The sequence below is a fragment of the Budorcas taxicolor genome, chromosome 11 (genome assembly GCF_023091745.1).
Source record: "Budorcas taxicolor isolate Tak-1 chromosome 11, Takin1.1, whole genome shotgun sequence".
NCBI classification, from domain to species: domain Eukaryota; kingdom Metazoa; phylum Chordata; class Mammalia; order Artiodactyla; family Bovidae; genus Budorcas; species Budorcas taxicolor.
In genome coordinates, this window is record NC_068920.1 from 11,011,366 (window position 1) to 11,036,507 (window position 25,142).

Sequence of the window (25,142 nt, forward strand, 5' to 3'; positions counted from 1 at the left end):
CAGCTGAAATCAGGAAACAGAGGTTGCTGGTTGTCTAGAAAAGTGGGGGCCACTGGCATCCAATTCAAGCTTGCAGGGAAGACTTGGTTGGCTCTAAATTCAGAGAAGGGCCTAGCACCTGCATTTATTTTATGAGTTTCCTGTGCTTCTCTGTTTTGCTTTGGAAGGCCTGAAATTGTCTGTCTTTCTTTTGAGTGAGTGAGATAGGAATTCCCCAAGTTTCATGGGTGACTACTCTAGAACGAGGATGGCATTTAACTTCTCTTTGGTCTCAGTATGCACAAACCAACGAACTTAGGTCACTTCTTGATAAAAACTGCAGTTAAATTTTAGGTTTTGGTGGAGGTAGCCAAGATTGATTTTGCTTTGGAGGGGTGCATAATGAAGGGAATCGTTATCGGCCCTTTTCCAAGCCACCCAACCTTAAAATGCCTCCAGCTCTGAGAGCAGTGGTTGCTAGAGCTTGGCTTCTTTTGTCTTTCCTGTCCCATCCCCCATCTCCTTTCGGGAGACTTGGGATTCAAATGTAGATGAAATGCAGATTCTTGGGAGAATGGAAGAAGTGATTGGTTGGGATGTCGAGTGGGGAAAGGAAAGAACTTCTAATGTAAGATATTAGTCATTGTTCTGCCGAGGTGCGGAGTTGCTGTAACTCCTGATCGGAATAGTCTTAAGTGGTGCCGACTGTCGATTACCCATTGTCCGTACAAATTTGGAAAAGGAGATAGCTGGTGTCTGCTGGTATCCACCACACACTCACCTCAGGTAAGAATTGAAGCTTAGAACCGGTAGATGTGTATTTTAATCACACGTGTGCATCTTCTCGACGTTTCGGTAATCTTTAAGATTTGTATATTTCACTAGTACAAACCGTTGTGCCCCGTGTATTTTTGGCACAATGCGGATATCTTCCTCGATGAGTTTAGGGGATGTGATTGCACTTTTATTCTCAATTCACCGAGAAAGTACTTTCACAGCACCCACACACGTGGTCATGGTAACTACTGCAAAACTTCACTTTTTGATAAAAGGTGGTATAAATTTAAAGCCATTAAATGATCTTGGACATATCTGCTTCTGTTATGAGCACCGCTAAAATGTTTATATTTAAAAAGTGAGGGGAGAGAGTAGAATTTGCTTAAAAGTAAGACAGATTGAACTAACGAGGTGAAATACAAAAACAAAACGGTATTAAACAAGCCAGTGGTGTTTTAGGTGGCTGAGAGGAGCCAAGTGGACAGCTGAGCTCAATTTCTCAGTGACCAGTTGGGTACTTCAGTACAGGTCTCCCCTGCCTTGCTCTTAGATTAAGATGGAAACCGGCTCATCCTGGGAGGAGAGAGATGAGCTTACGGGAATGGCTTGCTTACTCCTGGCGTGTTACCGAGGTGACTTCTACCTAGCGGTTACTCTTAATATTTATGCTGGTCACAGCAGCATAAATAATCCAGTTCATCAGGATTGAAGGTCCGTATACATCGGCTTTTTGGAGTTGCTTTTTTTTTAATGCTGTAATCCACCTTTCCTTTTTCCCCACAGTGAGGGAAGTCTCCTTGTGTTAGGGTCGCATGTGTATCAAATGGACTAGCTCCAAAGCTGAGAGTGGCAGTTGCGGGTGTCTTGCTCCCCTCCCCTCGGAAACAGTGGGGGCTTTATATTTATTTCAGTCTGTGACTGTATGGGGGTTTCTAGCTGAGATGTGTGTGTTCACTTTATACTGAGGGTCCCTCTTTTTTTATTCGTGTTTTCTTGGGCTTATGTGACTCTGAACCACCTCCTGCAAGTCAGTGAGCACCGGCGTAGCTGGGCGACCACCACTTTTGAGACTTGGAGGCTACAGGATGCTTAGTCTTTGCCTTCAAGGAGCTTACAACTACGGTTGACGAATCTGTGTGCCAGAGAGGCGATAAGCACATGTAGCAGATGTTCAGCGAAAGGAAAAGAGGTGCTCGTGTTTGGAGGGGAGAGAGAACTGGCTAGGCGGTCAAAGGGAGCTAGCTCCTGGACGGGCTGAGAAGGTGGAAACTTTGCGATGCTGTTGTCAAGGCGTAAGATAATGGAATCAGAGCTGAATTAGGTGTCAGGGGCTTTGCTGTGGACGCCAGGATTCCAATTCACAGAATAAACACCCTGTTTTGTAGGTATAGTGTGGGGGCTGGAGCGTCAAACTTGAAGATGCGATCTGGGAGAAGGTCGTAGTCTAGAAACGGGGGGTGGGAGAGAAGAGTGCACAGAACAAAGTCCGCAGAGGTGAGCGCCGAGTGGCTGCGGTGACTCATTTGGTCCTGGAAGTCAGAAGGCTTTGCTTTTGGGGTGACGTCGGAGCAGGAGTTCACGACTGAAAGGGGGGAGGGCATTCCAGGCAGAGGGGGTTGCAGGCGCCGTGGAGACAATGGTGATTCGACTTGAAGTGACTTAAGGACAGGCGCTGCGCTCGTTCGTGGGCGTGGGGACGCTGGAATTCCAATTCACCGGTGGTGGGGGGCAAGCTTCTTTTGTAGGTAGAGGACGGTGTGGCAGGAAGGACAGCAGGGTCTGTGAGAAGCCTTTTGGTCATTAAACTGCGTACGGGGCACCATCGAACGGGGTTTGAAGAAGGAAACTGGTGGGAGGAGCCTTGTTTTTCGGAGGTCGGTTTCTAGTTCACTGGAGCCCGGGGCGGAGGATGCACCGGGGGCGGAGAGGGCTGGGTTTGATGGGGGGCCACGTGAAGCGGCCTGTCCGCAGGGCCTCGCGAGGTCCCCTTTTCCTCGCAGGGAGGCTGGCGGTGGCCGGCCGTTTGGGGCAGTCGGGCCACGCAGCCTCTTCCTCGTTCCGCAGCGATGAGGAGACGTCCAGGGTCCAGGCAGGTGTGCCCAGGGGCCTCGTCCACGATGCCCCTCTCCCGCGGCGAGTGCAGGGGGAGCCTGCCCATCGCCGGTCACCGAGCTGTCCCCCCCGTCTCCCCCCCGCCCCGCCCCGCCCAGGAGAACCACGACTGACAGCCCCGTTCCCTTGGAACCCAGACTTTTCCCCGGAGCCCGGCCCCTCCTCCCAGCTCCTCTTCGGGGGAGGCGGGCGCTCGAGAGGAACAGGGAGGCCCGGCGCGGGGGAAGCTGCGGGCCGGGCTCAGGCGGCCGCGCCCTCGCGCCGCCCCGGCCCCCGCCCCCGCCCCCGTCCCCGTCCCCCCGGCTTGCCGCCGAGCGGGAGCGCGCTCCGGCTCCGGGTCTTGGCGGCGGCCGCGGGGGAGGCGGGCACGTGGAGGGGCGGGGGCCTCACCTGGCCACGCCGCCGGCCCTCGGCGGGCTGGCCCGGGCCGGACGGGCTCCGCGCGCCAATGCCGTCGGGGCGGCGGGCTGCGGGCGGCGGGCGGCGCGGCTCCGAACCAAACCTTGGGCTCGCCGGTGCCCGCCCCCGTGTGAGCCGCCGCCTTCCGCCCCCCACGTCGAGGCGGGCGCGCGGCCCAGACCGACCTCCGGAGGGCCCCGGGGCGAGCAGGCCCCGCCCCTCAGGCCCCGCCCGCCCACAGGCCACGCCCTGCGCGCCGCGGCCACGCCCCCCACGTCGAGGCGGGCACACGGCCGGCCCGACCTCCGGAGGGCCCTGGGGCGAGCAGGCCCCTCCCACGCGCGCCGCGGCCACGCCCCCCACGTCGAGGCGGGCGCGCGGCTCTGCCCGACCTCCGGAGGGCCCTGGGGCGAGCAGGCCCCGCCCCCGCTCGCGGCCCCGCCCCCGCCTCAGGCCCCGCCCCTTCCTGCCCGCCTGCCTGGCCGCTGAGCCCCAGCGCGGCCAGCCGCTCCCCGCGCCGCCCCGCCCGCCGGCCGCCCCGCCCCGCCCCCCCCCCTACCCCGCGCGGGCGGCCCGAAAACCCGGAGCGCGGCTCGGCCGGGCCGGGCGGCCGCACTGGGCATGCTCAGTAGCCGGGGCAGGTTTTTCGGCCGCAAGTAGGAAGCTTTCTGCACTACCGCGGAGAGGGGGAGCCGCGGAGCCCGCGCGCCGCCGTGCACCGCCGCCGCGCCCGCCCCAGCCCGGCCCGGCCCCGCGGCGGCGCGATGAGCCCGAGCCCCAGCCGGCCCGCCGCGGAGTGAGCGCGGCGCGGAGGGCGCGTTGCGCAGCTGCTCCTGCGCACCGACCCGGCCGGCGGCCCGCAGCGGCGGGAGTGAGCGCCCGCCCGCCCGGCGCCGCGCGGAGCAGGAAGCGCAGGCCACGCAGGGACCCGACTGGAACAAAGTGTGGGCCGCCGGCGGCTCGGCGCCTCGCCGGCCCTGCCCCGCGCCGCGCGCCCGGCCGCCCGCCATGGCCTCCGAGGAGCTGTACGAGGTAGCTCCCCTCCCCCGGCCCCCGCCCCGGCCGCGGGTTGCTGGACGGAAGCGCGCGCGCCCGAGTTTGCGGGCCGGGGGCGTCCCGGCCGCGGGGCCGGACCGCGGACGGGGCTGGAGTGCCGGCGGCGGGGCGTGGGGGCGCCCGGCGGAGCACTCCTGGGTGGGGGGCTCTCGCCTGCTGGGTTGCGGGGCGGGGGGGGCGCGGGGACGAGTGCGACTGTCTCTCGACTCTGCTGCCGACCCGAGCGCTGCCCGACACCGCGCCGAGAGGGCCGAGCGTTGACCGCATGCTCTAATTAGGTTTGGTATTGTGGCCGGAGCCAGGAAATTTAAACCTAACGCGGCTCCAACCGTCATTCATTTTTGCGCCGTGGTGGTGCGAGCTTCGAGAAGGGGGCCCCCGTCTGAACCGCGAGTTCTGGGCCAAGGGTTTGCCAGCGTCGACTGGGAGCGGTGTGGTTGTTGGTTTGGATCTCCAGGCGTGTCTTGTGCGCCCCGATGTAACTTCTTGACTCGTTGCAAAGTCGACTTCCTGGGGAGTGCAGACGCTTGGAGAGCACTCTTTGCTTTCGGGTGCGTGTTTGTAAATACAGCTTCGTAAGAGACTTCACTTGTGGATACTCCGTGGGTTCACCTCCGATGCGTTCAGGGACCTGGATGTTCAGGGACGTAAGGAAGCGTCTGTAACGAGTAGAGCTCCTTTGGCCCCCCGCGATCGCTTAATGAGAACCGGCTGAGCCTTCCGAGGTGTCCCCTCTTGCCGGTGCGTTACCGCCCTTGGCACAGCGTGCGGCTGTGTGTTGCCATCCTTCCTGGCCTTCTAGCAACTTTTTGTGCGAAAGTTCTCTGGAGGAGGCTGCCTTCCGTAGAATCCGTGGTGTGCCCGACATGGTACGTGGTCGGAGTACCTCGGCTGGCTGAAAGTGCGCCATTATGTTCAAGTCCTTTACACACTGGCTGTCCCCTGCTGTATTCAAGATGCTATCTTGGGTCATTTGGGCTCAGTTGTGTCCCACTCTTTGCCACCCCGTGGACTGCCCTCTGTCCAGGCTCCTCTGTCCATGGGATTCCCCAGGCAAGAATAGTGGAGTGGGTGGCCATTTCCTCCTCCCGGGGATCTTCCCAACCCAGGAACTGAACTAGAGTCTCCTGCATTGCCAGGAGGATTCTTTACCCCAGCCACTTGGGAAGCCCCATTTAGGGTACTAAAGAGGGGGGAAAAAATCTCCTGTTCTCAAGCTTCCATTCTTTCTAAGAAAGAAAGTGGTGTTTGGGAAAAGGCCCGGAAGTAGAGGCTGAGACATACAGCTGGGAGAGTACATAGCACCAGGGCAAGAGGGGTTTTGGTTTCTACGTTAGACTGTTGGTGAGGATTTTAGGCCTGAATGTTCATGCTTCCTTCATTTTTGAGGTTATAAATACACAGTCGAGTCACTTGTTCCCTTAGTGTTGGGTGAGGGCAGCACCTTATACGTGAGTTGTATTTCACATGTCACAGATTATTCTGAAGACAGCATTTTGACCAGTAGTGCATTATGAACCAGATTTAGTTCTTTGTTTATCCTGTATCTTCAGGCTTTCTGCTCTGGTGGCAGCATTCATTTATAAGTCACCTTCTGTGCCGAGCTGTCGTTCGTAGAGCATGTCATTGAATGCCTGCCCTGTGGACGCTCCATGGGGAGCCAGGGAGGGACGAGGGATGGGAATGGTTTGTGCCTCCCGAGAGCTTCTGTCGGGAGAATGAAGAACGTCGCAGAGAAACGACCCACCTGCACAGTGGAGCTCATCATTTGGAGTTCTGATTTTGGGAAAAGGTGTTTCAGGGGGCCCAGTTGAGATGACAGTCAATAACGTGGGCAGTGTCTTTCCCAGTGAGTTTTCTCACTTCTCCTTTACTTGTAGGCAGCAGTGTGTCTATATTAGGATTGCAAGTTTATCTGAAAGTCCTGCGTAGCGATTGAGAGCCTGGATTTGGAGTCAGAAAACCTAGTTATTGACATCACCTTGAGCAAATTAACCTTGAAAGCTCAGTGTCCTCAATCTGTAAAATTGGAATCAAAAGCTTCCCTCGTAGAGATGTGAAGTTTAAATGAAAAAAACGTGTAAAGCAGACCCACGGTTCCCAGAGAGAGCGCTCAGAAGGAGATGGTGGTTATTGTGTTTTAACTGATCTAACATGCCTCTCTGAGGTCTGGTTTTGTTTCTAAAGGTATAGAGTTGTCCTGGGTTAATCAAGGCAATCTTCCTTGTGAGGCAGTTGTTTGAAGTAAACACTGCATCTGCCTGGCTGCTTGTCAGGTGGGGAGGGGAACGATGTGGGAAGCACCAAGATACGTTAGTAACCAGTTACTGGAGCACCAGTTGCCTGGTCTTGTCCAGTTCTGCTTAAATCGAAGTCAAAGTCGAAGTTTCTTTTTGGGCTCCACCTCCACAATTCCACAGGGATATATGTTGACAGAGAGGAAGTTCAGAGTCTTGCTTTTTGAAGTAACTTGGGATGGTAAGAACAGGGCGTCTGCATCTGCCGTAGCCTCTTGAACTTGGGTGAGTTCCTTAACTTTTGTTTTCTCACCTGAAAAGAAATGAGACCTCTGACACTTAGCACGGTTTCTGCTCTGAAGTGATTGTCCTCGGTCGGTGGTGAAATGGTCACGGTAGCCGTGCCTCGTGAGTACAGAAGAGAACAGCCCCCTGAGGGGGAAGCAGCATCAGCCTTTTCCAGCATTGAAGAGCTCTTGTTGGTTGAGGGGCAGAATCGATTTACCCGCTGTGTCTCCAGCAGCTAGGATCAGGGGAGGCAGATTTTTCTACATTCACCCATCCTGCGAAGTTTATAGTCTACAGAAGTCAGGCATCCCTTAGGGCAGGGACCCATATAGTTTATGTAGAGGACGAGCTAGTTGTTAATACCCAAGACCTTGCAGGCCGAGTGGTCTGTTACCACTGCTCAGTTCTGCTGTTATCACTCAGAAGCATCCACAGGGTGGGAAAATTCAAATTTCATATAATTTTTACATCTCATGTAATTATCTTCCTTTTTTAAAAAAAGAATCACTTGGAAATGTGAAAAAAAAATAGTCTTAACCTTATTGGAATCTTATGGATTCTACAAAACAGGCGGTGGGCTGGATCAGGCCTGTGGGTCTTAGTTTGCTGACCTCAGCTTTAGCGGTCAGCTGTTCTGGAGGCAGGGTTTGCACGGGGCTGGGGAGCATGGAGGGTGGGGCATGGAGCAGTTAAAGGGCTTCTAACCCCTATCCCAGTGCTAGGCTTTAGAGCCAGAAGTGTGGGTTCCAGTCTTCCCTTCTGGGTCAGGAAGGGAAGAGCTGTATATCTTAAGTAGCTGAATCTCCCCCAAACTTCCTCATCTGTGAAATGGGAATGATGACCACTGCTTCAGAGAAGAATGAAGCCTGAGTAACATTAGCATCTCAGAGCAGTTGGTAACGTTACCCTATAAAACATCTTTATCTTCTTCCATTCTTAAAAAAAAAAAAAGAGCCACCACCCGCTCACACCCTGCAAGCAGAGTTTCTTCCTTTGAGATTTCATTCAGTGTCAAGTGAATTAAGTTTATCACCAAAGAAAACCGTGAACTCCAGAGGATCTTAATTTATCTAGTGGTCAAATAACCATCAGATTGAGTTCAGGTGGGCTGAGCGAAGACTCTAAAACAATGGAAACAGTATTCTTCTTTTATCTTGATCATTCTTTTTCTCATTGGATGTGGGCTTTTCTGCTCCTGAGAACTAGAGTAATAGCTAATTTAAATTTCAGGAAGACCTCAGTTATCTCTTCTTGGCCTTCTGAGAAAATATTTATCCAACACATGGGTGTTTCAGGCAATCAAAAATGGAAGTAAGCGTTTAAGAATGAAATTATATCTGGCTTGTAAAACATGTCTTCAGGTTGGTTAGTTTGGAATGACGATCAGGATTTGGGGGAGAGTTAAGTGTTTGGAGTCTTTCTCCTCCCTTTGGGATAAGATTGTGCATTGCAAGACTTTTCCGTACACAGACCAGAAGCACAGTTATAACTCAGATTGTCTGTGTAATTTGGGTGGAAGTCACAAAAGTCAGGAGACCTTCCATGAACGTTGGTCAAGATGAACCAGCATCTGTAGTGTGTGGTTTGTTGGCTCTTAAGATTGGGATCCCTGAAATAAGAAAAGAGAAAACCTAGAGTCTGTTTTACATGGTGAAGTAAGTTAGAGAAAAACAGATGTCATACATTAAACAGACATACAGGAAGTCTAGAGAAATGGTACTGAGGAACCTCTCTCTTCAGGGCAGCAGCCGAGACGCAGACATAGAGAACACACTTGCGGACACAGTGGGGAAAGGAGAGGGTGGGATGAATTGAGGGTAGCTTGGCAATATAGACACTACCGTATGTAAAACAGCTAGTGGGAATTTGCTGTGTGACGCGGGGAGCACGGCCCTGGCTCCGTGTCAGCCTAGAGAGGTGGGATGGTGGGAGGGAAGTTCAAGAGGGAAGGGACGCGCTGAGTCACGTTGTTGTAGGGCAGAAGCCAGCATGACATTGTGAATCAATTTTCCTCCAACTAAAAAAAACTAAAATAGAGTTATTTGCTGGGATTGATTGTGTGGTGGTAGAGTCACGTGTGTGTGTTTTGAAAATTAACGCAGTCTGTTAAATGTGAATTGCTGAGGGTATTTATGCACTTGCCTGGTCGGGGAGGATGGAGACATCTCCTGTGCATTTGCTTTGAATTTGCTTCCAGCTCCTGTGTACTTAAGTTTTTCTGTTCTTGCTGTGGTACCTAAGATGCCTCGTGCTCTATAATGATTTTAACCACCGAACGTATTTTCATGACATGTAGGACATGCTTCATTAAGTTTTGAGTGTCTGAGCTACATAAAGCCGGGTCTGAGTCAAGCTTTTGTAAGGGGTCTTCATTTGTATATTGTGTGTGTCTGTAGGCACACAGCATCGTCATGGGTCTTATTAAAATGCAGATTCTGGGTCCTAAACCCTAAGTTTGCAATTTGCTGTGTTTGAATGGAGACCAGAATCTCTGCTTTACACACCTTCCTTCTTAAGGGTGGATTTGGGAACCTCCAGATTGCACCGGCCTGTTTCTTGACAACGCCGAGGGATCGGGATGTGCCTTCCCAGAAGTCGGGCTCCAGGTGGGCGCACAAGTCCATTTTTCAGGCTCTTTATGTTGTTGCCCCTGGTTAAGCGAGTCGTTCCAGGAAGGGGGCATTAAAAATACTCAGTCGTGAGGTTAAGGACGGTTTCTGGAATGTCTTGTTTTCTGTCCCCGTCATTTGGCGTACTTGTCCACCAGGTTGTAAGGTTGGTGTGGACTGTCTTTAAGAATTCTTTTGTGGTCATTATTTCCCACAGTTCAGATTTTGCAGTAGTTGTATTGATGGTCGGATTATGTTTTAATGATACAGTGAATTAAAGGAATGACTCACCTCCAGATTCCTCCTCCCCAGACTTGATGCCCAGGTTGTTCCTTTTATACTCAGCCCCTCATTGGCATATGTGGTTTTAAGCCTGGGATGGGGAGAACGCCTAACTTGACTGTTTCCCACACAGACTTAACTCTCCAGCTTTTTGAGCTGATCAAGGCCTGGGAGGACCCATGTCTGGGGAAGGTCTTTTGCTTTGGTGTGAAAATTTGTTCAGGTCCTAAGTGTTTTTTTGGGGAAGAGGATCAGCAGCTTTTTTCTGTTCTCAGAGGGATCTAGGACTCCCAGAAGAGAATCAAACTTGTTCTTGAGACCGGGGTTTCACGCCCCTGCATTGGGCCACTTTGACACCGTTTTTGCCAGGCTCTGCTCTGCTTCAGCCAGAGCCTGCGGCGAAGCGATGCTGAGACCTCATGACCGGGTGTGAGGCTGTATGCTGCTGGCAGTCTGTAAGTGGCTCTTCTTGGGATTCTCCATCCATGAAGCCTGCAGTTAGTATTTCAGCTCCACTTTTGATGATGCAGGGACTTCAGGTCCTGTAGCACTGATCCACCCTGGAACTCACTTGCTGTTCTTCTCCAGTGTTCAGCAGCCTGCGTGCACAAAACCTCACCAAGCAGAACCTTGCTGCTCCATACAGACAGCATTTGGTAAGCTTCACCTGCATCTTTGCCTGTTTCTTTGATTATCAGTCTTATCTCAGAACTTTCCTTCTTTTTTTTTTTTTTTTTTTTTTTCTTTTTCTGCCCCCTTTTTCAAGTATATCCTTCAGAGATTTCTCAAGTGAGGGGTTGTTGGTGGGAAAGTCTCTGGTTTTCTGATTACCTGGAACTGTCTTTATTTTGCCCTCATTTTTATTTAGAATCGAATCAGTTGCCTGAGCATTTTCCTTCAGCATCCTGAAGCTGTTACTCCTGTGCCCTCTGGCTTCCCCATTATTGTTGAGGAGGAGGTTGTCAGCCTGGAGGAGGTCTGCCTTCTGCCTCTGTTCCTCATTATTGTTGAGGAGGAGGTTGTCAGTCCGGGGGAGGTCTGCCTTCTGCCTCTGGTGGCTCTGGGATCCTCTCCTTGTCTTTGGTGTTCTCGAGACTTGTGAGACTTATTACAGTGTATCTCTGTGTAACTTTCTGTTTATTGACCGTCTTGATGTATGTTGTGCTTTCCTTGTGGATTTGTGTCTTGTGGGTTCTGAAAGATTGTTGGACGTCTTATCATCTGATCCCACTGGGCTTCTAAACTCTGCCACTGGGCGCCCCCCCCCCCCCCCCCCCCCCCAATCCCGGTCTTACTCTCTTGTAGGCATCTCCTTGTCTCTGTTTTGTTTGCATTCTGGGTATGTCCTCGGGTCTCACTTCTGGTTCTAATCATCAATTTAACTCGTCCATTGGGTCTTTCATTTTAAGTTGTATTTTTTATTTCTGAATATTCTGGTCCTCCCCTTCCCCATCCTCATCAGTCTGGCTGGCTTTCTTCCTCTTTGGTGTTTGTCTGCTTTTATGACTGACTGACTCACGGTTGGTTTGGGTTGGAGGAAGTTCCTGGGGCCCTTGGATATTTTCCTTGCTTACCGCCAGCCCAGTGAGGTGTTAAGAGCTGTATTTTATTGATGATCTAGTTATTTTGCAGTGAGAGTGCCTTTTGGAAACTTGTTTGCTTTCTTTTTTTTTTTTGCCAGGATCTGAAGAAACAGTTCTGATTTGGAATTTGTGGTATCTTGGATCAAGAGCTTGAGCCAACACTTAAGGTTTACCTAAAGATAGAATGCAGAGAAAGTGTGAACTGGATTTCAGGGGTAACTGTTTATGCAGATGGACATAAGACTTACAGCGAGTGCTTCTGAAACATAACGTACAGTGCCTTCGCTCTGCCTTCCCGCTCTACACGCGATTCTGATTCTTGTCAACCTTCGCCTAAGGTTGGCCTGTGGGCTTGGCTGGAGCCGGTGAAGCCACAGCAGTTGGCCTGCTTGGTCCACCTCTGCAACCCCTGCCACCCCTCTCCTACCCTCTGTGGTGCCAGTACACGGTGGCTTCACCAGCTGGGCAGCCCCAATGCCCATCCTCATTCAGAAGCTTATCAGAGGTCACCGTTAGCAGGAAGGCTCCCTCCCCTTCAGACTCTGGGTGACTCATTCATTTCCTTTTTGTTTTGCACTACTAATCATTTGTGTTTGCTTAAGCATTACTTATAAGTAAGTAACGTATGAGTAAGTCAAGTAAGCATTGCTTCCCACGTGGCTCAGACAGTGAAGAACCCACCTGCCATGCAAGAGATGCTGGTTGGATCCCTGGGTCAGGAAGATCCCCTGGAGAAGGAAATGGCAACCCACTCTAGTGTTCTTGCTTGGAAAATGCCATGGAGTCCAAGGAGCCTGGCAGGCTACAGTCCATGGGGGTCTCAGAGAGTCGGACACGATTTAGCAACTAACAACAGTGCATGACTCTCTCTAGGTATTAAATATGATGAATATTTTCTCCTGGAAAGATCAGCTATTTTTGGGTTTATATTAGTGCATCTGAGGGTTATGAACATGGTGAACCGTTAATAATTGCCAACTTTCAGCTGAAATACAAATGTTATAATGACTGGAGTTGCATTATTTGAAATTATACCATATATGTGAGAATTGTGCATTTAGGTGTCTTGTTTGAAAAGCCATATGGTGTTTTGGAAGAAAGTTATTTCTAAACTTGATACAAATAATTTGAAGGAAAAGTGTGTTCCTGGAAAGAGTATTTGAAATGTTGGCCACAGCATTTATGTTTACCCGCTGGTTGAAAAGTGTGTGTGTGTGTGTGGCGGGGGGTCTAACCAATAGTAGCTGGAGAAGTTAGCACAGTATTTTTGGGAAGCATCTTTACTTTTTGTTTTTGCCATGTGAGGCTTTCAAGAGGTTGGTAGTTTGCAGCCTTTGTTGGTTGACAACCCTGCTTCCCTACCCCTGGTTGGTTGCAGGTCACGAATACCTTTGGTTACAATGGTAATGTTTTTCATCAGTAGATGACTGTTGGGAGTTCAGAGCAGCCCAGAGTTGCGGGCAGATTGTCTTAGTATGTAACTGATCTGGAAGCCTCAGCTGCTCAGAATGTGAGAACCAAGGCAGAAGTGCTCCTGACTATAACAGGTTGTCACACCACGGACAACCAGGTCTCCAGGTCTCTCTTGGAGGCCGATCGCCTGTATTTGCGGCACGATGCGCTTGGGCTCCCTGGCTTCCTTAGTGTGTTAGGAGCAGAGAGCTGAAAGCGGAGAGGGAGCCGCTGAGGGCAGGCGAGCTGACCTGAAGAAGTATGTTCTCGAGACAGGCTGCAGAGGGACCCTGGCGTGGCACCTGCAGTCACAGATCACAGGGACTCCTGAGCCCCTCCAGCTGCTGAAGAGCCTGTTTACAGAGAGAAAAGCACTGGGTTGAAAAGAGCGATCAAAAATGACTTGTAAGAAGTTTGAGGATGTAAGCGACAAGAGCTCAGTTTAATTCTGTGGTCCGTTCGCCAAAGTGTCCCACTCGGATTCCTGACGGCGGAGGAGAGAGAGCAAACATCATCAGGCGCGGAGGGAAGGGGTTGCAGGCCCCACCTGGCTTTGAATCCTCTCATCCTCCGGAAACTTCTGTGGAGCTAACAGTGTGCTGCACGGAATGATCTTTGGCTTGACAAGTGTCTTCAGAGTAATTGCCCGTTAATGCTGCTCCATAAATCTTTGGGCTGGCTTGATGCTTCAGGAAGACGAGCCGGGAGTTGGTGTCTTTGTTCAGCTCCTCACCATCCTCTTAACCCGGGGTTAAGGGCAGGGACCCGCCCTGTCCTCTTCCGTGACGGTGCTGGGTGGCAGAAGGATTAGATGATTTTAGTGAAATGTGAATGAAAATATTTGAACTGAGTCACCGATAAACAATTTAAGAAATCTTGTTTCAGCCCTTGTTTGTACCCTTGACGTTGGAAAGACATTTAGTTTCTATCTGAAGTCTTGTCTGGGTGTTGAAGGAAGGTGCAGGGACAGTTGCCTCCTCCTCTGCTTCTCTGAGGAGCGGGGTGCTGGCGCTGGGCCCGCCTGTTGCACACCTCCCGACCCTGGGCTGGCCGGAGCCCCCAGGAAACGTCCTGTCTCCCGGGCTCCGTCCTTCATTCCTCCCTCCCTCCATCTTGCATCTCCCATCCCCTCGGCCAGGTTGGTCCCTGCAGCCTGATTTCCGTCTGCAAAGAGCCCTTGGAGGCCCTTGACCCAGACAGGCTCTGGCTTGTCGCTACACTTGGAGCTCTGCGAGTGGGCGTCTGGCTGCCCCCTTGGCTCACCTCACTTCTCATCCATGCAGTTCAAAGGGAACCCCCCGACCTGCCTGACGCCTCAGAGTCCCGAGGAGGCGGCCCTGGCTCTCTGGTCCCCCCACCCCCTGGACTTAGTCCTCTGACTTCTTTCCCCTCGCGGGTATACCCTTTGCACTCCTAGCAACAAGTATGATCTCTCTTGAGGGAGGAGCAGCGTGTGCGGAGGTGGGGGTGCTGCCTAGAGCAAGACTTGGGGAGCCTCCCCTCTCAGTGTATACAGGCGGTCAGCGTAGACAGCTGATCCGCACAGACAGGGGAGAAGGGCCCCTCCGGAGTTACCCGCACCACTGGCTTCCGCTCCTCCTTGAGCTCTCTGAGACAGTAGCATCCCCAGCCAGGGGGAATGCTGGGGTCGACCAGCCCTCCTTTCTCGCCAGCCCGGCTGTGTGACCTGACCAGCCTCCCCCAAAGGCTCCCCTGAGTCCCCCCGGGGACAGAAGCCCCAGAGAGTCCCACTGAAGCACCCGCTGCCCGGGGAGGAAGGGGCTTGAGAGCCTCGCGTGGGGGCAGGTGGGCCCCTGGGGCTGTGTGCACTGCAGGCTGGTGGCCCCGAGCTTGGTGGCAGGGTCTGCTCGGAACCGAAGCTCTCCTCTGATCTCTGTCTCCCCAGGTCAGCGGCCGGGAGCGGAGGTCCCCTCCCGCCTGCTGCTCTGCTGCGCTCTGCCCCTCCTGTCCCGTCGGGCGATGCAGCGTTGAACTGTTCACAGAAGTAATGAGAAAGCCGAGTGAACAGTAGCCTCGCTCTGTTTTTCCAAACCAGCTTCTGAACTGAATCCAGCTTTGCTTGCTGCGTATCTGTCGTCCCTCCCCTTTCCCGGAAGGTTTTGTCCTGAGTGGGAGACAACTTCTCAGTCCAGTTGGACATCATTATCAGTCTAGGATGGGTCATCGGTCAGGTTTCTGCTTGTCTGTTACGTGTAAGAGGTTAGTAATGATACAAAAATGTGGCGAACCTGTGGGGAGGTTTACTTTTCTCTGTGTTCCATATACCTTAGCAGGGGTTAGCAAAGAGCTATTTGGTTAGCATTCTTAAATGATTTATGGGTTTGTTAAAAGTGGCATTTGAAAAATTTCTTCAAGAGAGTTTATAATGATACCCTTTAAATGTGAACCTTGCTTAAACCTTAAAAAAATCTTTGAGTTTGAATGATCAGTTAACTATGATGTGCCAATACTGTCTATGTATATGTAGGTGGTGCCCGTGATAAAGAACCCGCCTGCTCGTGCAGGAGACATAAGAGATGCAGGTTTGATCCCTGGGTCGGGAAGATCCCCTGGAGGAGGGAATAGCAACCCACTCCAGTATTCTTGCCTGGAGAATCCCATGGACAGAGGAGCCTGGCGGGCTACAGTCCATGTGGTCACACTGAGTCGGACACGCCTGAAGCGTCTTAGCACACACGCAGATCTTTTGCAAGCTTTAGAAAAGTTTCTTAGAGTCTGGGAGGCATTACCCCGGGTGAGTTAGGGTTTATGTTAAGGTGTTAGAGATTGTTCTCCAAGACACATGCTAGCCCACACCTCAACAACAAAAGGAGTCCACTGACTGCTCTTGCCACGAGGACTGGAGTTTTAAGGGTTTCTTACTTCTTGCACTCTATGTAGTATGAGTTAACAGTCGATGGTGGTTTGATTATAAAAAACCAAGCAGGATCCCAGCCAGCATCCTCACTTGCCTTTCTCTCCACAGTCTCCATCCTTGGGATCACTAAGCAGACGTAGAGAAGATGTGACTGGAATACAACATTTTCTCGTGGGGCTCCTGGGAGCTCCCGGGAATTACCGGTAGAGTTCCTGTGCCCAGCAGCGGGGAAGTCTTTGTATGGACCTAAAACTAGTGACTAATGATAGGGTAGAGAATGAACCGGCTTTGTATGGGATTACGCGAATTTGCCAGGAGCATGAACTTGATGCATCAACACAGATAACAGTTTTTCAATATCACGAAGGATTTTAGGTTGAACAGGTGGCTATAATGAAGCACAAAACATTGATGAAAAGAAAGATCAGAGGTTCCACTTGCCCAGAATTTGGTAGAAAAGAGAATTTGAAAGTGTGCGGGAAACCGCTTTTGATTTACAACATATCACCAACTTAACTCACTAAAACTTTATAGTTTTGAATTACTCTGATCCTTTCTCAGATTCATTTTTTGTGGATTTTTGGCGCCATGGGGGATATTCAAAAGGCTGTCGGAGGGCAATCCTAAAAGAGGAAAAAGACCCGAGAATGTTTGGTGTTGTCAACAGCTTCTTTGAAATAAAGAGTTTGGTCTGTTAAGGTCACTTCTACTTGAATTAGCTGACGCTCGTTTGGCAGGCAGGTGCTTTGAATTTGATGGTCTCATCACCTTACTCACGGTTTCTACATAAAGGCTCTGTTCGTGTCTAAGGAGAAAAGAAGGTGGAAGTCAAAGGGGGAAAAAAGCATCCCCTGCTGTAACACCCAGGTTATCTAGCGTAAACCGTAGAGGCCCATCGTTAGGAACAGCTCTGTGCATGAATGCAGATAGAAGGGTGCATTTACAAGTCACAGTTATTTCATAAAAACAGAATTCTATCCACGCTGTTGAGAAGACACATAGAAGTCAACACTGAAGGAATTGTGTATCGTGCTATAAAAACCTTTTATGTTAATCGGTCCATTTTTCTTCCACTTTTTTCTTGACTTGTTGAAGATCTTTGTAATTAATCCTACTCTTTGTTATTCGTCTTGTAAATATCTGTGTGTGTCCCCGCTCTTAAAAGATTTAAAAATCCGTATCGTACGTATTTCACCCACAAAGTTAATGAAAATTTACATTTTAATGTAATCCAGTTTTTCTTCCTCATTTCATTTCTCATGTAGGAAATGCTTCCTATCCCCAGATCACTGTCGTCTTCTCATCCAAAAGTTTTGTGTCCTACGGTGAGAAAGCCCTGCGGTTGATTTTCATGGTGTGCGCCGGGATCTGGTTTGTCTTTCAGCTGCGGATCGTCTGCCGTCTCGGTTTGTTGAACCGGTCACCCTCTCCCCGACCTGTCTGCCTCTCTGCCGTGTGTGAAGTTTCCGTGTGCGTACGCCAGTTTCTTCTGTTTACCCGATGTTTGTCTCGTCATGATCACACCTGACTCTTGTAGTCGGTCGGCTTTATAATCAGCCTGGGAAACTTGCCCTGCCGAATAGGGTGACCTTGTTCTCATTTCTGAAAGATGGCTCAGCAGTTTGGTGGCGCGTTCTTCCTCTTCCCCGCCAGGCCGGGGTTGCGCGCGTGGGTCCCTCGGTGGCATTGGAGGTGCACAGTGGGCCCGGTGCTCAGCCTCTCGTGGTGCTGGTAGGCTAAGTAGGGTGGCAGCCGGGGGCTCGTTTCACGTTCACTGTCAGAGAAGGCCCCACTGATACGGTGACGTTTGGGGCTTGAAAAGGAAGGAATGCCCCTGGAGGCTGGTGTGTCTGGAGCTGGAGAGACAGCTGGTACCTGAGGTCGGGGTCTGGGGTCCAAGCGGGGGCCCTTTGTAGATGTGCCCAATACTCTGGTTTTTACTGAGGCGGGGAGCCTTGGGAGGGGTGACATACTCACATTCACATTTCTAAAGGGTGGTGTTGGATGCCGGTATATAGGGAGAACCAGCTGGGGCGGGGCTAGGGAGGAAGCAGGAAGACGGGCTGCTCGGGCAGAAGATGCTGGCGTTTGATACCCGGGGGGCGGGTGGAGTAGTGAGGAGTGATTGCCCCCGGGGTCTGTGTCGAAGGTGGAGCTGAGCACGCCTGACTCGAGGATCGGGTGTCCGGTGTGACGGAAGGAGCAGCAGCGGAAAGAACCCGGGGTTTTCGGGCTTGCGTCACTCGGAGAATGGGGTCGGCCAGTTGTTCAGACAGGCGTGACTGCTCAGGGCTCGGCTTGCGTTTTATCGCTGGGGAGATCTAAGGGGGTGGATAAGTGGGAGTTGCGTTCTGGACGCGTTAAGATTGAGACGCGTTTTAGACATCCGGGCGTGGCTGGGCGGCCGGCCGGCGCTGCGAGCCGAGCGTGCGGGGCACGTGCTTCGGCGGGAGGCGCTTTTGGGGGATGTCCGGCTCTGCAGAGCTGGGGCGAGCCCCCTCACTGACCTGGACTCGGAGTTAGTACGTCTTCATTGGGTAAACCTGGTTCTTCTCAGGTGGCGCAGTGGTAGCAGAACTCACCCGCCGGTGCAGGAGACACAGGAGACTCGGATTCGATCCCGGGGTCAGGAAGACTTTCTGGAGGAGGGCATGGCGGCCGGCTACAGTCCGCGGGGTCCCGGAGTCGGGCCCGACCGAGGCGTCCGCCGCCACGGCATACGGCCGGGGAAGGAGGGCACCCAGGCAGTGAGTGTAGCTGGAGAAGAGCCGTGCAAGTCGCAGGCTGCGAACATTCTTACTGGAGCTGGCGGGGCGTGGGGATGAAGATGCTGTGGGCAGGAGAGCAGGAGAAGGGCGGCGGCGCGCTGGAAGCAGGTGAGGAGCGTTCCAGGGACGGAACGACTGTGTTGAGTGCCGCCGGGACGACCTGGGATTGACCTTTAGGTTTGGCAGCGGCTGGTGGGGGAGTCGAGGGGCTACATACACCTGGCTCGGGCTCCTGAGAGCGTGGGAAGAGAGACACGGGGGCAGTTCTCAGGACCAGTTTTTCCAAAAGGGAGCCAGGAGGGCTGGGTAGGCTCCAGAGTTTGTTTGCTTTAAGGTAGAGATTATAGAGTGTTGTGTGATGCTGGGGAGGAGCTAATGGGAAGAGATGAATGAATCAGGGGGTGGGGGATGGGGTTGGGGTGTGTGGAAGCTGCTTCTCTCTCACCCCTCCCCACGTTTTGGTTCTTAACTAATGTTTTATTACCCACTTTAAAAGTTCTTCACAGCCTTTCTTAGATTTATTGAAAGTTATATTTTCTAACTAGTTAATAATTTGTGCATAGGAAGCCTGTTTATATCCCATCACTGTGTCTAGCCACCTTGTTGAACTATCTCATTTGGAAACGTAGTGGATGCTTTTGGATTTATATGTAGATAATCAACTGTGGAAATAGGGGTGATCGTATATTTTTTTCTTTTCAAGTTTATACCTCTTAGTTCTTAACCTTGTTACTTTGGCTGGGACCATCAGTACAGTGTTGAGTATCAGTTATAAAAACAGGGATTCTTACTTTAAATTCTGAGAGTTCTATAAAATTTTATTATTAAGGAAAAGCTGTAGATAGTTGCTAAGATACCTCTTTTAAAAAAGAATCCGGTTGAAGTTCTCTTATTTCTAGCATGTGAGGAATTCTTAATCCTGAATGGTTAATGAATCATATGGGATGTGCTTTCTGCATTTATTACAGATTGTCCTTTCAGCCCCTCGTTCCTTTGAATATTTTAATGTATATTAATATATATCTTAGCCCCTGATGTTAAGCCATCCTTGCATTTCTGGGATAAACACTAGTTATACTGTATTATTTTATGTGTTGTAATAGTCCCTTGAAATAAAGGTAACCAACTTATTATTTTTTTTAATTATGAAACACTTGCTGAATCCTTGGATTTTTCTGTTTCTGAAATTTTTGCCTGTCTATAAAATCATCTGAACTTCTGTTTCCTTTTAAAATGCAAGAGCTATTTGATTATTCATTAGAGAATTACCTTGTATTGATTTATTGGTGCTTTCTATTAAGTCAGTTGCAGCCTAAAGTTTTTTATATCAGAGTATTTTAGGATATTTAAAAACCTATACATACTGGATCTATGATTATATACCTTGGACATGCTTTTGTTTTTTTGTGCTTTTTTCTTACAAATAGTTTGTCTCATTTGATTCTTTTTAAAAGAATCCATGTTTTGTTTTATTGATTCTTTATCTCCGCTTTCTGCCTTATTGCTTGCCCTTGGTTTCTTTCTGCATTCTTTTGTTCTCTGGCTCTTTTCCTGGCTCACTGAGTTGAACACATAGCTCATGCTGTTCCTTAATGAAGGCTATAAAATTACCTTGTGAGCGCAGCTTTAGCCACATCATACAAGTTTTGTTTTTTTAAACCTTAAGTCTCTTTAGATTTTTCTATTTATTTAAAGTAAATTAACTTGTTTGTTTGATTAGGATTTTTTTTCATGTTTTAAAATAAAAAAACTATTAAAAAAATTTCAGCCCCAAGGAGTTTGTCTGTTTTCTGAGTACTTAAATGTACTTAAATTTAAATATTCTTAAGGTGAAAATATTCCTTTACTATGTATTTTCTAATTGAATTACCCTGTGGCCAGAGAGTGGTCTTTATGAAATTTTAATTCTGGAGGTTTCCTTCTGTGATCTTATTCAAGATTTGTTTGGCTCAGAGTTCTGTGTATTTGTAATGTGTGTGTGTGTGTGTGTATAAACAGTCAGGTGTTCATCAAGCATTGACTATATACCCTGCAATGTGTAGTGTTTCTTTTAATGAATTTTTTCTTTCAAATTTGTTTTTATATGTTGTTACACTAACATGTTTTGGGTAGTATTTTCTAGTTATATCTTTTTCCTTTTTAATTTAAAAGAGTCTGGTTTTATTTAAAAGTGTCTCTTGATAGCAAAATATAGTAAGATTTTTAAAACTTCAGTGTGAGGTCTTTTATGAGCTTAGTGTTATGCTTTCTGAACCATTTGGGCTTGTTAAAATGTTTGCTCTTTTATCCTTTTTTTTTCCCCCCAGTCATTTGTTGGTTTGAGAGGTTTTTCTGCATGGATTGGGTATTTATTCATTCTTCTGGTTGGAAGATACAGATTGTTTGTCTGACCTTGTGGTTGCCATTACTTTCTTTAGAATCTGCTTAACTGTTAATCCGAATGATCAAATCATTGAGTGATTTCTTCTGAAATGTGACAGGGACATTGTATTCTTTACCTTTTGAGTATATCTATTCACTGCATCTTATGCTCACTGAGAATGTTTCTGTTCTTTTTAATGTACCAGAAATGGGATATGCATGCAATACGTTTATCTGTCTTCCTTGAGAGCATAAAGGACATAGCTCACTATTCTTCTTTGAGATGTCCAACCTCACCTCCACTTGATCAAGATTATTATCTAGTATTTGTTCTCTTTTAAAAATAGACCAATTTAAAAAATCACAAGTTTGAATGTTTGAATCTCTTCCCTTGTATGTGGACTGACTTTTGTTCCTGAATTGCACCTTACTTTTCTTTCCATTGTTCTCTTTTTTGAGATATAATTTGGATACCATAGAATTCCTCCTTTTAAAGTGTAAAGATCCATGGTTTTTAGTATAGTCACACAACTGTACTCACGTTCAGTCAGCTCAGTCGCATCTGACTCTCTGCGACCCCATGGACCGTAGCACACCAGGCCTCCCTGTCCATCCCAGCTCCTGGAGCTTACTCAAACTCATGTCCATCAAGTTGGAGATGCCATCCAACTATCTCATCCTCTGTCGTCCCCGTCTCCTCCCACCTTCAATCTTTCCCAGCATCAGGGTCTTTCCCAGTGAGTCAGCTCTTCACATCAGGTGGCCAAAGTATTGTTTGCAATGAATATTCAGGGCTCATCTCCTTTAGGATGGACTGGTTGAATCTCCTTGCAGTCCAAGGGACTCTCAAGAGTCTTCTCCAACACCACAGTTCAAAAGCATCAATTCTTCGGCGCTCAGCCTTCTTCACAGTCCAACTCTCACATCCATAGGTAACCACTGGAAAAACCATAGCTTTGACTAGATGGACCTTTGTTGACAAAGTAATGTCTCTGCTTTTTAATATGCTATCTAGGTTGGTCATAACTTTCCTTCCAAGGAGTAAGCGTCTTTTAATTTCATGGCTGCAGTCACTATCTGTAGTGATTTTGGAGGCCCCCAAAATAAAGTCTGACACTGTTTCCATTGTTTTCCCATCTATTTGCAATGAAGTGATGGGACCAGATGCCATGATCTTCGTTTTCTGAATGTTGTTTTAAGCCAACTTTTTCACTCTCCTCTTTCACTTTCATCATGAGGCTCCTTAGTTCTTCTTTGCTGTCTGCCATAAGGGTGGTGTCATCTGCATATCTGAGGTTATTGATATTTCTCCCGGCAATCTTGATTCCAGCTTGTGTTTCTTGCAGTCCAGCGTTTCTCATGATGTACTCTGCGTATAAGTTAAATAAGCAGGGTGACAGTATGCAGCCTTGACGTACTCCTTTCCTGATTTGGAACCAGTCTGTTGTTCCATGTCCAGTTCTAACTGTTGCTTCCTGACCTGCATACAGATTTCTCAAGAGGCAGGTCAGGTGGTCTGGTATTCCCATCTCTTTCAGAATTTTCCACAGTTTGTTGTGATCCACACAGTCAAAAGCTTTGGCATAGTCAATAAAGCAGAAATAGATGTTTTTCTGGAACTCTCGCTTTTTCCATGATCCAGTGGATGTTGGCAATTTGATCTCTGGTTCCTCTGCCTTTTCTAAATCCAGCTCAAACATCTGGAAGTTCACGGTTCATGTATTGCTGAAGCCTTGGAGAATTTGGAGCATTACTTTGCTATCGTGTGAGATGAATGCAATTGTGTGGTAGTTGGAGCATTCTTTGGCATTGCCTTTGGGATTGAAATGAAAACTGACGTTTTCCAGTCCTGTGGCCTCTGCTGCGTTTTCCAAATTTGCTGTCTTTTATTAAGTGCAGCACTTTCACAGCATCATCTTTCAGGATTTGAAATAGCTCAACTGGAATTCCATCACCTCCACTAGCTTTGTTTGTAGTGATGCTTCCTAAGGCCCACTTGACTTCACATTCCAGGATGTGTGGCTCTAGGTGAGTGATCACCCCATCGTGATTATCTGGGTCATGAAAATCTTTTTTGTACAGTTCTTCTGTGTATTCTTGCCACCTCTTCTTAATATCTTCTGCTTCTGTTAGGTCCATACCATTTCTGTACTCATGTTGCCATTACCTAATTTCAGAACATTTCCACACCTCAGGAAGAAGCTCCATACCCACTGGCTGTCAGCCCCGACCCCTGGACCCCTGGGAAGCACTGATCTAATTTCTGTCAGTCTGTCTATACTGTGCGTTTCAGGTAAATGGAGTCACAGTACAATATGTGGTTTCTCTGCCTGGTTTCTTTTCTAATATGCTAATGATTTAGCATAATGTTTTCATGTATCAGTATATTGTTTCTTTTATGATTGAATAATATGCCGTTTTGTGACTGAACCACGTTTTGATTATTCATTCATCATTGTTGGATATTTGAGGGGTGTGTGTGTGTGTGTGTGTGTGTGTGTGTGTGTGTGGAGTAATCCTGCAGTGAACGTTTATGCAGAAGCTTTTATGTGAATAGTTTCAGTTCTCCTGAATATGTATTTAGGGGTAGACTGTATTACATCTTTTGATTATTTTAGCAAGGATTTGAGATAGTAAATTCTTGACATTTGTACATCTAAAGATAATCTTACTATTGTCATTGTTAATGACTTTTTAGCTGTGAATAGATTTTATTGGTTGACAGTTAAAATTTATGAGCCTTGCAGCTGATGAAAAATCTGCTCTTTTCTTTATAAGTCATCTGAGTTTCTGGTGGTTTAAGATTTCTTACCCATGATAGTTCTGTAGTTTTATTACTGTGAGTCTAACAGTGGATATGATATACTTTTGATCTGAGTGTGTGGATGATGTGAGGATGTTTGGTCCTTTTAATCTTTGTTACTGCCTTGAGGAATTGTGTCCCTATGTTCATACACTAAAATAGGTCTATAGTTTCCTCTCCTTGTTTCATGTCAGAGTTATGTTCGTATCATAAAGAGTTATGAAGCATTCCCTTCTCTCACTTTCTGAAGTTGGTTTTGATTCTTTATAAAGTTTTACTAGAATTTATCAATGGAACCATCTGAAATTTTGTGTTGAATTAGATTATGAATTCACTATCTCTTTTGGGTTTTGTTTGTCAAAGTTTAAATTTTTCATTTTAATCTTTCTGTTGGTTTTCTAGCTATATTTCATTGCCTTTTTTTTTTTGAGGGGTGTGTAGTAGTTGCTCTCTGGGGATTGCAAAATGCATTTTGGCTTTATCCCAATTTAGTTAGTTATTGGTATTGAATCACCTTGGGTGAAACCCAGAATTTCTTCAGTAGTATATTTCAGTTTCCTCCCTCTTCCCTGTGGTAGTAGCGTCATATGTATTTCACCTAAATAGCTTTTCCTGTAGTGTATTTCCATTTCCTCCTCGTATCCTCAGTATTGCCGTATGTTATATGTATATACCTTGTAAACGCATTGGTAGTGCTGTAATTTTTGCTTTAAGTTGTCATCTTTCATAGAAGCTAAGAAATTATATATTATATATATACCTAGTCATCCCTCAGTGTCCATAGGGAATTGGTTGTAAGACACCCATGCATACCAAGTCTGCGTATACTCGTTTCTTATGTGAAACGATGTAGTGCTTTCATATAATCTGTGCACATCCTCCCGTATACTTTAAATCATCTCTAGATGACTTATAATTTCTAATAGTGTAAGTGCTAGGTAAATGGTGGCCAGTGTGTTACAAATTCAAGTTTTGCTTTTGGGGACTTTATGGAAGTTTTTTCCCTGAATATTTTCAACCCACTCTTGGTTGAATAAGTGGATGTGGAATGTGTGAATACTGTACTCACGCAGTAACTGTCTCTGGCTTTATTTCTTCCTGTACATTTAAGTGACCATCTAGTGTGATTGCCATTCAGACAAGAGAACTTTTTTTTTTTTAGCATTTCTTATAGTCACATCTGCTCGTGATAAATTGTTTTCTGTTAGAAAATGTCCTCGTTTCACCCACAACTTTAAAGAACAGTTTTGCTGGATACTAGAATTCTTGGTTGACAGTTTTTTTGTTTCTGTTTTTGCTTCCCCGCCCCCCACCTTCTTTGGCAGTTGGAATATTTGGTTCCAGTGTCTTCAGACTTCCATAGTTTCTTAACGAGAAGTCAGTGCACGTTCTTACCTTTATTGTCTTTGTTTCCCTGTATACGATGCGTCGTTTTCCTTTGGCTGATTTCAAGCTTTTATCTTTGGCTTTTAGCACTATGACCAACATGTGTCTCAGTAGTTTTGTCTTTATTCTGTTCAAGGTCTGTTGAGCTTTTGGTGGATATTTCAGACATCTT

At 48.3% G+C, this 25,142-nt stretch overlaps 1 protein-coding gene across 1 annotated transcript in view; it reads left to right on the top strand.

Moving 5' to 3' along the window:
• Window positions 1-4,226: 4,226 nt before the first annotated feature.
• CDYL (chromodomain Y like) overlaps window positions 4,227-25,142 on the top strand; it is a 96,479-nt gene continuing 75,563 nt past the window's right edge. The window contains exon 1 of the mRNA XM_052648347.1: window positions 4,227-4,299. Coding sequence (XP_052504307.1) covers window positions 4,276-4,299 — 24 coding nt within the window. The 5' untranslated portion in view covers window positions 4,227-4,275. The remainder of the gene's footprint in view (window positions 4,300-25,142) is intronic.